General features: G+C 32.2%; 2 protein-coding genes across 2 annotated transcripts; both read right to left on the reverse strand.

The window, feature by feature from the left end:
* Positions 1-3,814: 3,814 nt before the first annotated feature.
* Positions 3,815-9,405, reverse strand: LOC113402844 (lipase member H-like). The gene is made up of 2 exons (XM_026643175.2): positions 9,198-9,405; positions 3,815-4,890 (listed from the first exon to the last, which is right to left on the reverse strand). Exons 1-2 carry the CDS (start codon positions 9,319-9,321, stop codon positions 3,983-3,985), a joined length of 1,032 nt encoding a protein of 343 aa, XP_026498960.2. The 5' UTR covers positions 9,322-9,405; the 3' UTR covers positions 3,815-3,982.
* Positions 9,406-11,226: 1,821 nt separating this feature from the next.
* LOC113402845 (phospholipase A1-like) lies at positions 11,227-13,449 on the reverse strand. The gene is made up of 2 exons (XM_026643176.2): positions 13,267-13,449; positions 11,227-12,720 (listed from the first exon to the last, which is right to left on the reverse strand). The coding sequence occupies exons 1-2, from the start codon at positions 13,376-13,378 to the stop codon at positions 11,819-11,821; spliced, it is 1,014 nt and encodes a 337-aa protein (XP_026498961.2). The 5' UTR covers positions 13,379-13,449; the 3' UTR covers positions 11,227-11,818.
* Between the last annotated feature and the right edge of the window lie 4,972 nt (positions 13,450-18,421).

Consider the following 18,421-nt stretch of genomic DNA (forward strand, 5'->3'; position numbering starts at 1 on the left):
TTTAAGAATACTTGTAAAGACCCAAATTAATTAAGGAATTACTATTATTCCTATTTACCCCTCCTTTTAAGCTTATCACTTGTGTCAGGAGTGAGTACGACAATAGCCCAAGGGGTCAGGATCGATCCTGTGGACTTTTTTTGTGGACAGGACTTTTTACATCGCTAGGCGGCCACTTAATCCCTTACGCTATTGACGCTCAAAATAAACAGACATTATTACATATAATGTCAACTTCCTAACTTTGACACTAAAAATTTCTTAACATTGAACTCAACAATCAAGAGCCATAAACCAGATCCATTTAGGTACATAGATCCAAGCGCAATTATTATGCGTCTTTTTGATCCTCGACAAGTCACAGCGTGGTTCAGTATAGTTTCAAAATGGAGGTCGAAAAAAGGAAACGTAAATTATCGCCATCGCTGATTTTTGGATGCTATCGATATTTACTTTTCAATGCCATTTTAACAGCCCACGAGCGATACAGAGATCTGCGCCAAAGAACTACATAGAAAATTAAATCGCGCTTTACATGCCACGCTAAAGGGTTATGGCACTTACTGGCCTCGGCATCTGCAACAATCACTAGCTATAGATAGTTAAAACCCGAAACAATAGCGAGAAAATTATACATAATTTTGGCAAAAATAAGTAAATAATACACTTAATTACTAATTCGAGAAACAATGTTAAGTCCCGAAGCCGCTGCGAAAAAAGCTGGAGCAAACAAACGATCCAAATATTCGTGTCTTATTCCGAGTTATGTTTTAGTCCCATTTGCTGTTGACACACACGAACCTTGGAGTACTAGTGCAAAAAGCTACATTAAAAATATAATACCTCACCTTATTGCTGCCACTGGTAACAGGAGGCTTGGCTTGTTTTTTGCCTAGAGGATCGGAATTGCGATTCAACGCGGAAATGCTTCTAGAATTCTTGCCATCATTCCACGCGGTCAAGATTTATACAGTAACTATTTTTAGTTCATATTTGTGTATATTTAAAGACTTAATGTTATTAATTCTTATGAAAATAAATAAATATATACTATTTTTATATATCGTATTTTAATACCATATTTTTTAAATATATAACTTAGTCTTACGCCTGGTTACCTTATATAACGTTATATACTCTACAAAAAGTACTAAATATATATACTATTTTTAATTCATATTTGTATATATATTTAAGCACTTAATGTTATCAATTATTATGCTAATAAATATATTTAATATATACTATATATATATTCTGATAATTTATAATTCAGATGTTCACTCTTCGAATGGCTAGAAGACGTGGGTAAGGTGAACTAAGTTTTCAAGTGCGACGTGGGATCAACCAAAAAGCCCAGAAACCTTCCTACAGCTATGAGATATTAACATAATGTTAATTTATGTATTATTTGCATAACTGGAGATTCTGTTGAAACCTTATTTAGATCAATAGAACGAATAGCGTTTAGAGAAAATATAATTAGAAAACTGTACGGATGATATTTAACTTGCTTATTAAAGCGCTTTTATATTTTATCTTAATTAAGTTTGTTTTTGTAGATTAAACACAGTATAATTATTTAAATAATTAAATAAATAAAAACAGAGCACAAAAGTGGTTGAAACTCTTTATTTGAAAACCAGCTCTGATGGCTCTTCAGAACGCTAGAGCACGCTGCGCTCAATGACATTTCCTTGATTGTCATATGTCTCTAATAAAATTTTTTTTTTTAACATTTGAGAGCTAAGATCGCATAGGAAATATAACGTAAAATTTTAAAGCGTAACATCCGAACAAGCTCCAATTAGTTTGATGTAATTAATTTATGGTTATAGCTCGATAAAGTAGAAAATATATACCTAATATTTTATTGGTGCGTTTATTTTTATGAATCCTATATATCTTCTCAAAGATTTGACGGTTAATGATAAATATTTATTTGAACGAATGAACGAACGAATTAATATAATATTGTCATCGAAAAAAAATAAACGACCGTAGTCCATTTAACATCATTTATTTTAAGTTTAAATCATTCAAGAGCCAAGATGGCACAGTAATGCACCAGGCAAGCGCCACTGTATTTTCATGTGCTTAATTTGTGTTTATAATTCATCACGTGCTCGGCGGTGAAGGAAAACATCGTGAGGAATCCTGCATGTATCTAATTTCAACGAAGTTCTGCCACATGTGTATCCACCAACCCGCATTGGAGCAGCGTCGTGGCTCCAAACCTTTGACCTCAAAGGCCTTAACCCAGCAGTGGGAAATTTGCAGACTGTTAATGTAAATTCATTCATTCAATTCAGTTTTGATAAGCTAATAAATTAATGTATTCAAATTGAACGTGCAATTCCAGACTTATTTGCTACTTAACGTTATGATAAATCTTCATACGCAAAATGACACATATGTTCGTGTCTCTCAACCCACATAATGTAATACAAGACCCATTCAGCTTACAATGATATACACGCTACAATGAAGTATATTATCATTTTACTATGTATGTTTCAATGTTACAATATACAGTCAAACCTCAAAGGATATTTATAATATTGCGGATTCAATCCCGAGCAACAATTCATTTGTTATATTTTGTGTATAATTTAACATATCATGTTTAGCTGTGAAAATATCGTAAAACCTTCTGTTGTATGAAATTCTGGGACATGACTGTATCCACTGATGAGCAACATGATGGCCTTTCCAATAGGAGAGCAGTGAGACATTTAAAGGTTTCTACTTAAATTTTTACTTTACTGTATATGTAAAAATACATAACGTATACAAAAAAACAATGAACAATTCCTTATGTTCCTGAATATTATGTTCCTGAAATTATTATAGAAAATCATTTAACGTTTCATTATTATTGTTGAGAAAAAAATCACACTGATTAGCAGGGCCGGATATACCACATGGCTTTTAGGGCTTCAGCCCAGGGCCCCGTGGATTCAAGGGGCCCTCAGCTAAGTCAAATCAAAGTCATAAATAGACGATAATGCGAAAGAATCCATAACTTTATTAAATTAAAGAGGTCGTATGGTTTCAAGTTTACGTTCAGCTATGTCTTAGGTGGGCCCCTAAGTAGTGTTAGCCCAGGGCCCCCTAAACTTAAGGTCCGGCCCTGCTGATTAGACTCACCGGTTTAACGGGTGCGTTCATTGTCAGGCAGTAATTTTAATTTAATTAAGTAAAATACATTGAATAGAATTCAATTCGCAACCAACGGAACACAACAAATAATGAAACAAAGAACACTCGGAAAATAATGCACGGAAGCAAAAGTCTGTGGAGGATAGTTAATAACAAGAAAATAAAAGAAGGGGAATTATTACAAATGTACCTAATACATAATGAAATGTTTTACTTAGTTTTAACTGAGCAAATATTTTTTCCTGTAATTGTAGAATTACACAATCGACTCGGGGAAAAACATCGAGTACTCCCCACATGACGAGGTATATATTATAATGTTTGTATATGTGGTGACTTCTGAAGTCATTCACCTCAATGTGAATGATGGAATTAAGTGACTTTATGCACGGAATTATCTCAATAGTTTTATTACCTAGATTGATAACGTTCGCAACATTTAATATGCCTGAAGAAATCATTTTATGATAACATATTTTCTGCTTATTATAATTTCTTATTTACGAGACATAAATATCGAACAAAGAGTATTATTTTTCAAAAAAAAATTTAGAAATTTTTCTTCATCTCCGACTACATTTAAACGAACGATAAATTATGTACATTTACATTTTATACTAATTCATTTTGTAATTTAAAATAAAGAAATTCATCTATTTATAATATATCATTTATTGTATCGAAAACAAATATTCAATTTTATTAAAAGATAACTTAATATAAAACGCAATAATGCTGGTGTACTTTCTTTAAATGGCAATTAATATATTTAAAAAGCTATTTTAATAAATAATATGAATAATTAATACATTTTTTTCTATTATATATCGTAGCCATCGGTTGAAACGTAATAAACACCGGTCGCGTTACCGGGATTCCAGAAACCGGCGATGGTGCTTTCGTTTGTATAACAATGACCTTTTCTAAATGATTTGTATGTCTCACACTTCCACGCCAAAAACCAATTCGGATTACTTACAGTTGCCGTGTAAATATCAATGCATGCTCTATGATTACATTTTGCAGCTTTCGAAGAGTCAAATATACCTGGTACCAAAGGTGTTTTACAATTCGGCTGAGTTGAACCTTTCTTGTTGATAATGAAATCTATGTCTCCCAAAATACTAGTTGTCCCCAACCCACCAGAGTTACAATGGTACACTTCGACATAATCCGCCACACCAGACCGAACCTGTTCCTGTATCAAGCTGTTGGAAAAACAAGGTCCAGCTGGATCCAAAGCAGTAATTCTTGCAATTTTGGTACCAGTGCTATTGTAAAATATTTCACCAGTATGGCCCAAAATTTGAGCTCCTAAACTATGGCCAATACAGTGTATATTTTTAGAAGATATCCCACCTTCCTTCAAACCCGTCAGCATTTGGGCCAACGCTTTCCCAATGTAGTGAACGTACTTGACGGATCTTTCGTAACTTTTAATGTGCCCTTGTCTGTCGTTTGTGTACGGGGAATGGTCAAGAATAACTAAGTAGCTGTTTGGATAATTTCTGAATGTATCCCTAACACGTTCCTCTGTTTTCTTGTTAATGTTAGATTTGAATCCACCGACGAAGATCAGGAACTTTTTCGTTTTATCCAGTTCGTTTAGTGAAAGTATTCCCTTAGCTGCGTTGTCAATGGTGAATGTTTCGACATCGTTCCTTGGAAAGTCATAAAAGTATACGTCTATGCCGCTGACATCCAAATTCAGTGTTCTATCGTGTTCACCTGCAAATGAAATTACCTTTATTAAATTAACGTACATCTGCCTTTCATGAGCGTACATGAGCCGATCAGAAGATATTAAAGTGCACTAGCATGTACGACTAACCTAAATCATAATATATATAAATAAAAATAATAGTTAATATGTCCTCTGTTAATGAAACAATTCGTCCAATTGATTTTTAAATAATTCGTCCAATTGTGACAAAACTTTGGTGAGTTGTTCTGCGATCGCCAGCGAAAGTTCCTAACTTAAAGAAAATCAAGTGATTTTTCATGCTTATCCTTCACGCTTGTAGTTTTATTCTACCTGAGTGGGCTATGATGAGTAGTCAGTATTATATAAGATAAGAACACCGGAGGTGCGTTAAACGCATGGCTTGCTTTACGCGCTATCCAAAGTACATCAGAAAAATACTGCCATTTTCCTAAGTGGCGGCAACTATTGATAAATTATTTATAATTATTATTGGACCGAGAATTTGATCTAACGACCTCGAGATCTCCCAACTTATAAACTAGCCAGTTCAGGACAGTCTAGCCCTTGTGCCGTGTCTCAATCTTATATAATACATACTAAAACTGTCATTATTAGGCAAACAAAAATGTAATTATAATTTTTTTGGTAATAACAATAATTATTCTTTAGAAAAAAAAAAAACATGTACATAAAATATCAACATGGAAATATAATACATTTAAGCTGAGAGGTATTTTGAAGTATTTCTAATTCATATAGATAGACGGAGGGTTTAAAAATGACGAATGACCTTGAACACTTGTCCTGTATTTTCATTGAATTGAATGTGATATGACGTTGGTTTCTTGTATATTCACATGACAATAATATGCGATATTATACGATGAATATGTCAGTAGGCTCATAAAAGCACTACAGCGTTATGAATTAAAAGTAAAGCTAGAACCGGCAATAAACACAGTTGTTACATTTATCCACCATTTTAATTTCATAGTATGTCAATGTCAATGTCAAATATCTTTATTCAATATAGAAGTGTTTACACTTTCTTATTGATAATCAAAAATCTACCACCGGTTCGTTTATGTCAGTTGAAACTTATGTCAGTAAAGTATAATTAAATATTTATATATCCTGATAATGAAAATACTAAATCCACGCTTCTTTATTTTTAATATAATCTTGTATTGAGTAATATACCAATATATTCATCCAAGTTTTTTTTTTAAATGTGCTTTAAATTTATTAATAGGCCAATTTAACAATAACCGTGAGGTCTTATTATAAAAACGAGTACCATTATATTTTACATAAATTCCATCATTGATGATTTTAAAGACACAAAATCAACACGATTTTAAATGTTCCAGTGTTGAATAATCTATTCGCGTTTTAAAAGGGTCTTCCCTCTTTTTCCATTTTTGAATAAAAATATACATATAATTCCAACGCTAAACACGAAGTCAAAAAGTTGGTAGTGCTTGCCAGGGTTCAAACCCTGGCAAGCACTACCAACTAAAAGTAAGTCATTGTTTACGATACGTGTTTAAACCACTGTTCCATATTGGCTTCACAGAAATTTATTCTAATCCAATTAGGTAGTTCCTTAGTAGAACCCACGCTTCATTTAATCTATCATATATTAGCAGTACTTTACAGCAGTTCAATCTATAAATGTCTTTCGGATTGCAGTTACAGTAAGTCAGTGTAATTCATACAAAGATCTCTATGTACATATATTTATTCAGCTGAATATAAATATTAACCGCCCAGTTTAAATGTACGTTGTAAACATATGTTTTAGATAGATAGAAATCAATTCCTAATAGTACAGGGTTACATTGTTACTTGATTTTCTTTCAATGAGAAATATTACATAGAACACAATAACAGTGTCTACAATATAGATAGGAATCACATATATGGTTTTGTAAAGCAACATATGTTAGCTAGTACTGACATGAAAACATTACACACGTTTGTTGCAATTGATTTTATGATCAACTTTGTTTACAGTATTGCGATTCTGTTAGATGAAACTCGGAAATCACCGCAGCATACGAACGTTAAATGTTAGAATATTTTAATATGCGACAAAAACTGTAATTTTTAAAAAGGATACAAGTATCAAAATCGCTTATCACCGTAAGTTACTAGTCAACATATCACGAATGATGTACGAAGATAATTCTTATTGAATCGCACGGCTGTTCTGAATTCACTCGTGAACGTTGACAACCGACTTAAGGTGATACGCTAATTTGATACTTATATCCTATGAATTTTATAATTATTATAATGAATATCGCATATCATATTCGGCAACTTCGTGGTGTGTTCTGCATTGAATAGTTCTACAATTTGAACAACAATAACAACTCAAAATCTTGTTGCGGTGTAAATTTTTGTTACTTCATCTCATTGACCTCACGACAAAATACCAAAAAGCGATTAAAAATCGTTCTAATTAGCTATATATGGTCTAGTTGGCAAACATTTAATGTCTTATCAAGCATGAAATTAGGTGTTTGCAATGTTCAATGAAACAACTGACGTGACCTAGGTTACTGTAACGTTTAATGTTGCATTTATTAAAACGAAAGGAAAAGTGGATTACGAATTCGTCTGTATTATTGTTGATGTTCGCACAATAATCTACCCCAAGAATTATCCCATAGGATTTAAGTTACCCATATTTCGATTTACAATCTGTAACAATAATTCATCTCTAATACTGAAAATATTATTTAAAAACAATTAAAAAATTTGTTTGCATATCTCAGCTGAAAATAATTACTTAGATAGTTCTGCAACGTTGGTATAATGTCTTAGTTCCCAAGGTTAAGAGCAGTGGCGATGTGAGGAACTTACCATCAGATGGCCCATTTGCTCGTCCATCTAGCTATATCATTGTATATTCAAACTTTTTTTTTATTTCATAAAATATATATTATGTTTACCTTTAATTACCCTAGCTCACTCGCACTTCAAACCGGCAGTACAAAGTATTGATGTTCCTAATAACTAATGGTTATAAGGCTTCGTTCGCGGTGAATAATATAAAATTCTACATCATTAAAGTCGCCAATAATTGTGATAAAACCGGGACATCTCGTTTTTCGAGACGAGAGAGACGTCTCGTTAAATTTAGAAACGGATTTTAATTATCGTATCATAATAGGGAAAGAGATAAAAAGTCTTTCGTAACATTTTAATAATAATAAATATACATATACAAATTTGTTATAGTATATCTAATGAATACAATGACAACGTAACTTTACATATATATGAATTAAAATATGATAATATATATTATTTATATAACGGATGTACCTTTACTTATAAAATTTAACATGCATATAGTTAGGTACATATGAAATATTTATGTATATATATATATATATATGTTGGACGCACAAACAGCCAGTTTCATAGACATTGGCGCTGTAAAATATATTCACCATTATTTACATCGCCAATGTGCCACCAACCTTGGTAACTAAGATGTTACATGTGTCCTGCAGTTGCACTGACTCATTCACCCTTCAAACTGAAACACAACACTACCAAGTATTGCTGTGTGGCGGTAGAATATAGGATGAGTGGGTGTATCTACCCAGACTGACCTACAGCACTAAGTAATAAAAAAAATTACATTAGCAACTCTACATCTCACAGCAACAACTGAGATTGTCTTGAAAGAATAACCCAATAAGTTTTAACTGCTCCGAATCGAGGTTGGAACCCAGAACTGTTGTAGTAGCGACCGTATAAGCTCACCATCAAACCGACAAGATCAAAAAGTGTAAGTATTGAAAATTTAAAAACAGTACCTACAAAAGAATACTGTTTAATTTTTACTTAATTAAGTAATAGTGCTGTATTTTACAAGATATATATATATATATATATAGGATAGTTTATTGAGGTAGGTAGGCTATGATTTATATACATTTTAGGGTGAAGTAATAAAATTATTGTGATTGAAATCAAACACCAAACATGATTCTTATTTCCTATATTTTTGCGGGTATTTTTTATTGCACTTTTACGTCAAATACAATCTTTTGTTTAGTCCCTAATATTAACTTTACAATTCATTGTATTATAAAAGTAAGCATGTTTAGTTTCTTTACTGAATAACTTCCTTAATTAATTAATTTAAATTGAGGACTAAAAATTAAAAATATAAAAAACATTGTAACACATATACTTCCTAAATAAACTATAGATGATAAATAAAAATATTATAAATAAATATATGTCTAAAAGATATCATCATAAGAAAAAAAAAAAGATTAACTATTTAAAAAAAAAACAAACTTACATTTTATTAATTTTGAATGTAAAGCCAATTGGAACGGACCATACTTCTCCAAGTCACCTCGACCCCACGACCACGCGTGACCCAAAATACACAGAATCACGGTGACCGCAAATTTTATTTTCATTGTTTGTTTATTTTTTTTTTGTCACACAACACTGAACCGTCACTGGACTGCGTCTGACTCGGGTCACTGTCAAGTACTAACTACATATATAATGAGATTTAATAGTGACGTCATATACAGCATACTGTCACACCTCATTGAACAATTGTGATTCAAGAAATAACGAGATCTAACTGTGGCTATCGGGGAATTCTACAACGGCTGCGTAGAAATACTAAGATTCTTAAATAATAATCATATTATAAAAATGAGTATTTAATCTGATAAAATAAGGATAATACAGATAAGACAGTTTTGAAATTGGAAAGGAAATTCTTTAATTCTATTAATCTTCTTCTTCTTCTTCTCATACAAATAAAGTGTTATTTTTCACAAAAAATTAAGAGATAGCGTCACGTCACGTTTCGAAATTTCCGCGACAAAGACGGAAGATATGTTTCGTATGTTAGAAAGAAAGGGAGCATGTTTTATTTCTTTTACGCACTGAGCGCGCGCCATTTATCAGTGATGTTATAATTTTATCGTAAATATAAACAACCATTCATCAAGACTACAACACTACCTGACGTAGTTGATAAATCACTGTCTCGAAATATCAGCAAATCTATTCCCTGTGTGTAAAACTAGTTAGTCTAGAAAACACTTTAAAAAAGTCCTTGGTATAAATCTACGATAACTTTTCCGTCCATATATTCTCAGTAGTCGCTCGAAGATATCATCAGAAATTCTACCTCCAAGCAGCAGTACCCAGTGTTGTGTTCCGGTTTTAAGGGTGAGCCAGTAACTACAGGCACAAGGGACATATTAGTTCCCAAGTTTAGCGGCACATTATAAGGAATAGTTAATATTTCTTACAGTGCCATTGTCTATGGTGGTGACCACTTACCATCTGGTGACCCATTTGGTCGTCCGCCTACCTATATCATAAAAAGATAGCATATCGATAGTGTTACAGACCCGTTCCACAGAATGCACCTGACAACGTTGGAGCCGCGGCTTTTATCTCCAATCAGGTCGTTATGACGTTCTATTTTGCGCCTGTGATCTACTTCACTGATTGAAAAATATTATAAATAGATTTTAAAAAAAATGCTGTATGTAAATACTGTATTATCTCTGGCCTTTTTAACGTCAACTTATCAAAATCGATTCAATGTGTTATCCGTGACAGCGTAGAAGCATACAGAGTTATTTTGGCATTTACAAAGTTTGGTAATTATGTGTAGTAGTACCTTAAATCGACCGTGTCTATATAATTGTACACTTAGTTGAGGGAAAAATTTAGAAAAAATGATATACCAATTAGAATAATGCGCCCGGATTGGAGAGGAACACGAATTTTTCAATACAAACCCTAGACTGACTGTTTAAGGGCAGATAAACAAAGCAACCGTAACAAATTAGAGACATCAATCGAAAATTTATTGTAAATACTTTGTTTGCGCTCATTTGAATTCAAAATTGAGAAAAATAATATATCAATCGCTTTTCTCGTTAAATGTAAATATATGTAAAATAATTATCGGATTGAAATTACAGAAAATCGTATTCATATCAGCTCGATTCTTTGCCTTTTGAAACAAGGTACAAAGTAAACACAAATAAAAACCTATTTATTTCTATATTATAATGTTGGTTAACATATATATAATTAACTTTTTAAGTTTTCCTAATAACAATTGCTAAGAAAAAAAAAACAATTATAATCAAATAAAGTCATTTCACGTACATCTACGCAATAAGAAAAAAAAAATCCCTACTAGTAACAGTAACCTAACTTATAACTCTTACAACTTACAACTTTGTTGCGCTTTTACGTCTTAAATTAACCCATCATGTAATTTTACAATGACACACAGACACACATACTTTGTCAGGCGTACCGATAAACTTTAAATCATTGTATTAGTAGATATTTTTGTATTGTTTTTAAAAGATAATAATCTGTAAGTTTACATAATCATCATAGGTGAACTATTATCTTTGTTTTTTTTTTTATTTATAATATACATAGACAGGCGAGCAAATGGGTGATCTGATGGCAAGAGTTCACCACCGCCCATAGACAATGGCACTGTAAGAAATATTAAACATTCGTTACATCACCAATGCGCCATCAATCTTGGAAGCTAAGATGTATGCTTGCAGTTACACTGGCTCACTCATCCTTCGAACCGAAACATAAGAATACTATGTATTGCTGTTTAGTTAGGATATCTGATGAGTGGGTGATACTAACGAGATAGGCTTGCATAAATCCAAGTGGCGGAAGACGTCAATAAAGTAAATGGATTGTAATTATTATTATGGCTCAGGTTAAAAAAATAATACAATATATATTCGCGAGGAATTATTAATTTTCCTATCAAAACTACAAATATCTCATATAAATAATAACTTTGGTTCTGACCATGGACTACAACTGCATTTTATTATAATAACAATTGTCGATGACTATCATTGCACTATAAATAATTATGCATCTAAAGATATACATTTAATCTATTCTATAAGCTTCTGTAGATAGATAGAAAACACCAGTTGCATTTCCTGGATTGGAGTAACCGGCTATCGTCACTTCGTTACTAGAGCATTTCCCATGCGAGAAGTCCTTATATGAATCACATTTCCACGCTAAATACCATCCTGGATGATTAACCGTCTCAGCCCAGTATCGCATGCATGATTTGTGGCTACACTTTGCGTCAGAATCGCCTAGACTCGAAAGGAAACCAGCGTCACATTTGGGCTGAATTTTGCCATCGTTCATGAAGAAATCGATGTCAGCTAGAACACTCGTCGTACCCAAGCCACCAGCGTTACAGTGATACACTTCCACATATTCAGCATTACCTGACCTTAATTGTTCTTGAATTAAGGTATTTGAAAAGCAAGGCCCTGCTGGGTCTATTCCAGTAATTCTCCAAACTTTTTCCGCCGTTCTGTTCAAGTAACTCGAACCTGCATAGCCAAGAATTTGGCTTCCCAAGCTGTGCCCGACGCCGTGTATATTATTTGATGAAAATCCATGGATTCTCAACTTTACGAGAAGATCTCCAATAGCCTCGCCTAGGTAATATGAATAGTGAACAGATCGTTCATAGCTTTTCAATTTTCCTCCATTAGCAGATGTGTACGCTGAATGGTCTATTATCATTAGGTATATGTTCGGAACATCTTTAAAGGCATTCCTGATGATTTCGGATGCACTTTTATATACGTGGGATTTGTATCCGGGTACGAATAAAATAATGCGTCTTGAAACGTCTAGATTGTATACTTGAGTAAATGCTTCTATAGCTCCGTCGATGTTGTAACTAAGATTGAAGTTATTTTGGAAATCATAGAAGTATACCAGAGTTTCGTTTACACTTAAATTCAAACTCTTATTGTGGTCGCCTGAAATAAAAAGAAACAAAATTAATTTACTATAAAACAGGATGATATTATGTTAGCTTCCTATTTGTATAATAAAGATTTGGATATATTCGTCGTGCAGCAACGATTGAACTCACTTTATGAAAAATCCACACAGTGACTCCACGAATAAACGACTAAGTTACATTTTATTACGGGAAGATATATTTTCCCCGGGAGATACATAAACTGTATCACTATATGTGAAGAGTAATCATTGTGTCGTCATATATCTTATACTCATTTATACTACACGTATATATACGTGGTTTTATTCAAGGAAGAAAATAAATCCTTAATACAAAATACGATTATCAAGGTACTTCAACTATATCCAAATATTATAAAATTATTGTTTGTTGATAAATTAAATCACTTCTTGTATTATTTATGTCTAACAAAGCAGTAATTTACCTTATACGTATTTTATAGCCTTGAAGTGACTGACCTTTCACGATAAACAAAATATATACGATCGAGTCTTTAAAAATGAAAAGTAAAGAGTAAACAAACTAAAAATCAACTTACACGTGATCCAATCGGAATACAGAAGAGTTTTAAACGGTCCATAATCAGCAGCCCAATTAGCTTCGACATTAACAAATAAAAATACACTAATTAAATATAAGAGGAGCGTCATTGATAACACGTCCGTTCCTGTCAACGGTCACTTGCTAACTGAGTGAGTGAACGTTTTCTATTAGAACATATTGACAACATATGTTAATTAGATGTGAGAGAATGAAACCAAATGATTCTATTTATTTACATGTTTAGCGATAAACTTATTAGTTGGGAGGAGATGAAATACTTTATTAGTAATTTTTTTTATGTATGTAAGTACGGCCTGGTCCGAGTTCGAACTATTGAATGTTTTCAATTCCGAAATATAATTTCTAGTAAACAATCTGTCCCAATAAAAATCATAATATCCCATGTTAATATGAACTCTTCTCTTACTTAAAAACCTTACGACTTTTTGCAAACCCTTCTGGATAGATACAAACTACTCATCAATCGTTCTACCGGTAAACAACAATACTTAGCATTATTGCATTCGGGAGTAAAGTGTGCCAATGTAACTACAGGCACAAGGGGCACCTTAGTTCCCAAAGTTCTGGCGCATTGGGCATGTAAAGAAAGGTTAATATTTCTTACACCGCCAATGTCAATGGACGGTGGCCCATTCAACCGCCCGCCTATGTTATATAAAAATTAAATTAAAATATATTATAATAAATTAATGTCTAAGCTAACTAAGTAATTATAAGTAAATTAAAATTTACAGATCCCATTTCTCGTATTTAACAAGGAACCGTAAACAGCGCCATAATTACTACACGGCTCGTTGAAAGAAATCGCTAAATCACCAATTATCAGTTTCACAGGATCAGGCATCCAGTTCCGAGGTGCGAAGGCGCGAAAAGTCAATTAAAAACTTTTATCGTCTTCGACGATTAAGCCGGTTAATTACTAGTTACGAAAGCCGATTTTACGATGTCTTTTTATTTTTGTTCTAAACGTAAGGATTCGATACGATATTAGTTTAAGTGGTGCCAGAATTTATTAATTTATTAATATATTAAATCAATAAGAAAATAGTTAAATTGTCTATGTCTACAGCTTATTGTTTTAACAGATAAATAACAATTATTTTTGACAGTGCCCAGTCGGCCATATAGAAGTGTAGGGTATTAGCTGAATATCTCTGTTACGATAAAAATAAAGGTCACTGGACAAAGGCCTCTTTTCTTCTAAAGAATAGCTTGGAGCTGATTTAACTACTGCTATAATACGGATTTCAGGTTTCCAGGCTAAATTATTATAAACACAAATTAAACCGACTTGGGTGTCCGCATTATTTATGAATTGAACTTTGTAAATTAAGCAATATTAGGTTGTCAATTTAGTTTGAGTAACTGAAAAAATATTTAAGTATCATGGAATATTAATTAGTATGGAATATTCCATGATATATTTAAAAGTAAGCTAACAAAACTACTAGGTAATCGTCCACCCGATAAATTTAATATAATATATTTTATTATTTTTATATTTCAAGCGTTCAGTTTATTCTCAAAGAAAATATACAACTTTAGCTTTAAAACTTTAATATGACTAAATGCCAGAAAAATAATATGCGCAATTGACTATATTAATTTTAACGTTTAAAGGTAACACGAATCAAAATAGTGTGTCATAAGTCGGTTTTTACGTTTCACGAGTGAGATGCGAAGTGATTTTATACAAAAAAATAGTCTCGCTAAAGAACCTTTGTATGTATCATAATGGATCTAGTTGCAATTACTGTCTCATCCAACAGTATAAAAAAATGATGACTTTTCCGTCAATGATCGCTAAATCTAACCATACTTTATTCAAGTGGACTTAAAATTTTGAATCATTTTACAGAATAATATTAAACAAGCGGATCCGGCCATGCGTTGCTGTGGTTATGATATACATTGAATTATATTGTACGATAATGTGTAGACAAAAACTTTCACTTAAACACGCTGAATACGATTGTATAAATTTCATGTCAAAATATTTAGCCAATTTTTCGTAAAATGCTTTAAAAAAATAGGTGTAAAGCTACCACCAGGTCATAACTAAATAAAACCTGCGAGAAACTGAGTTAGTAGCTAAATGTATCAAGAGGAAAATGCATTAAAATCATTCAATTTAAGTGTTATCATACTCGGAAAGATCGCACAGAATGTATAATGTATAAGGAAGAACATTTTAAGGTGAGTCTTTTATCTCCATAAATCTATAATCTACACAAATACGAATTTAGGAATATGTACGCCATGCTTTTGTCATGGTGAACTTTGACAATACCACGCCTAACAAAATCCTTACATGAACACGCTCGTTGGTCAAGAGGTCATTTACAAGTCCGAACATGCCAGATTCTTATTTTTTTTTCTTTCGACAAAATCTCAGTTGCAGCCTAGAGTCCAAATATTCGCAATGTACAACTGTGCAATAACTGAGGATATATATGTATTTGTATATGTCGCAGTCGAAAACGGAACAGACCATCATTGCAACAAATAATGATAAAAAAAAATTTAGAATATCTGAGAAATGTTTTGCCAATGTGAATGCAGCGTCGCCAATATTAAAAATATTACAGAACCCGCAACACGTGAATATAATTCGCCCTTGTACGAGTTTCATATACAAAAGGCACCCCCAAATGTCACGCATTTCGCATCAAGGTAAGATTAATGCAGAGACGCGTAACAAAAGGCCTCCCAACGAATATTATAGAACGCCGTTCAGGAAATTAAGTGTATCCCACAAAATATTACGTTCCACATAATGGATGTCTCGGCTTCAATGTGAATGCTCGGAGAATTTTTATCTCAAATATATTCTACACATATAAATATGGTATTCTTAATTTTTGCAAGTGATTACGTACTTAAGGTAATTAGAATGAGAAATTAATATATCTTTATTATAAAAATGAAAAAAATATGGAAACCTAAAATTGCTACAATACAATATAATTATTTTTAATCTTGCGTCATAAATTGCTTTTATGTAGTAGGTATTTTAACACAGAACTTGTAATAAATCGTAAGATTAGCGAGATAACTTTTAATAAATTCAAATGTTAATGAAAATAATAAATTAGAAAATATTTCCATCAACACTCATATAAAGCAATAAAAATGAGAGTTTTCGGAAAACCACTTTTAATTTAATGGAATACTGTTGACTATAGGGATGGACTCTGAGATCCGGCTTATAGAAAAAAACAAAAACAGGAAACGCGTTCTGTTGATTTGAGTGTGTCTTTTCTATAACAGCATTTGCCCAAAATGAGCGTTCTTGTTCTCGATAATATATTGCACGACTCTTGATGCGAGGATTTAGAGTGCTTTACGGTCGAAAACGTACGCCTCATTTCGGTAACAATTTATATTATTACAATTTCGTTAGTTCACGAAATCAATATAATTTGCATACCGCTGTAAAGATAATTGAATGGAGATCTATTCTGAACTTTTCATCCTAAAAAAACATTAAAGTAGTTTAAAAACTTTTCCCATAAACCATTGATTCATATTTTATTTTTAATAAATTCGTTTTAATAATTGTATAGTATATCCCCGTAGGCGAATGGCAATCTTACTCATGTGTCGTTTAAATATAATTAAAAAAAAAACGCATTGTATATTTCTATTTATTATACATGTTACATATTTCTTATAACTTTGAAATTTAGTACAATTTTGAGTTTTCAATTAATATATCTTTTAATAATACAACCAAGCAAGTGTAGCTTCTTCAGCGTCCATATACTATGCTCCACCATAACTCACGAGCTACTGTAGGGCTTTCGCGCACTGCACGATACCGCTCGGTGATCGTGTAGTGCAGGTAACGTTCATTCAACGCACGTCGACACGCAACCGTCCGAATATAACCATAGTATTAAAATATTTAGTCTTGTTAACTAATACTACCACTATTGTAATTGTGTGTGCAATTTTATTATGGAACACACAATAGTCACTGTTTTTTCTTGCTTGTTGCGCAAATATAAACGGTACTTTTTTAAAAAAAACACTTGAAAATAATATGCAATTTATTCAGATAAGGATTACCACATCAATATAATTACTGTGATTTATCAATAACCGATATGGAGCCATACATAAATAACGACACTCATTTAAGTGAAGAGAGGTTAACAAAGACCATCAACATCGTGTGACTAGGGAGGGTGACAGTTCTTGCCACGGATTCGTAAATGAAATTACGACATTATTCCGCTCGGCGAAGAATTAAATTATCATAAAATAAATAAAAAACAAAAGACGAATAACGCTTTATTTTATTTCTCTACAACATTTATTACAATATTAGAGAAAACAGACTTTATTTATTTATTAATTTAATTAATTTTTGACTTTATATAATTACAATATTAGAGAATATATTTGAGATATATTATAATGTCATAATAAATATAATTATCCAAAAAGAGATAGAAAAATTATACGTCCTCCTTTATGTTATATATAAAAATAGACATAAGTATATCTGTTACAGATCTAACACTGTTTGACCGATCACCTTAAAAATGGCACACTATACGTCTTTCATGTAAATTTGATACCAAGGATGTTATGGAGCTACGAAACATTTTATTTTTGAAGTACTATATCGTCATACAGCAAAAGTCGCTGTTATTTTTTTATTTTTAGATTTTTATGCTGTTTTAATCGTTATTTCAATTTATGTAGCTTTCGATGTATGAACGTCACATAGCTAAATTTTAAAACTTTTAAATTATTGAAGTTATCACAAAACTGTTTTTACATTACGTGCGTATTGATATACTGAAAAAGTAGCTAATTATTTTTTCAGGCTATTTGTATTTTCTGTAATTAAACCTTTTAATTTTTTTAAATAATCTAATATTCATAAAGTGAACTATCCGAAACAATCGGATAATCCGAAATAATTTCGTACCCAGATCAAAAATCACACATCTAAAACATCCCTGTTTTATACCATCCACGTTGATGTAACTCGTCACTAGATGGCGCTGCTCAGGTTATCAGTACCGTCCGAGCGATCAATAGACTAGACTATTGATAAATAAACTCAGGCAGGAAAAGTTCTGCTGTGTTCTGCTACTTTTGTATATAAAATATAT

This window comes from Vanessa tameamea, chromosome 9 (genome assembly GCF_037043105.1).
Source record: "Vanessa tameamea isolate UH-Manoa-2023 chromosome 9, ilVanTame1 primary haplotype, whole genome shotgun sequence".
Taxonomy (NCBI): domain Eukaryota; kingdom Metazoa; phylum Arthropoda; class Insecta; order Lepidoptera; family Nymphalidae; genus Vanessa; species Vanessa tameamea.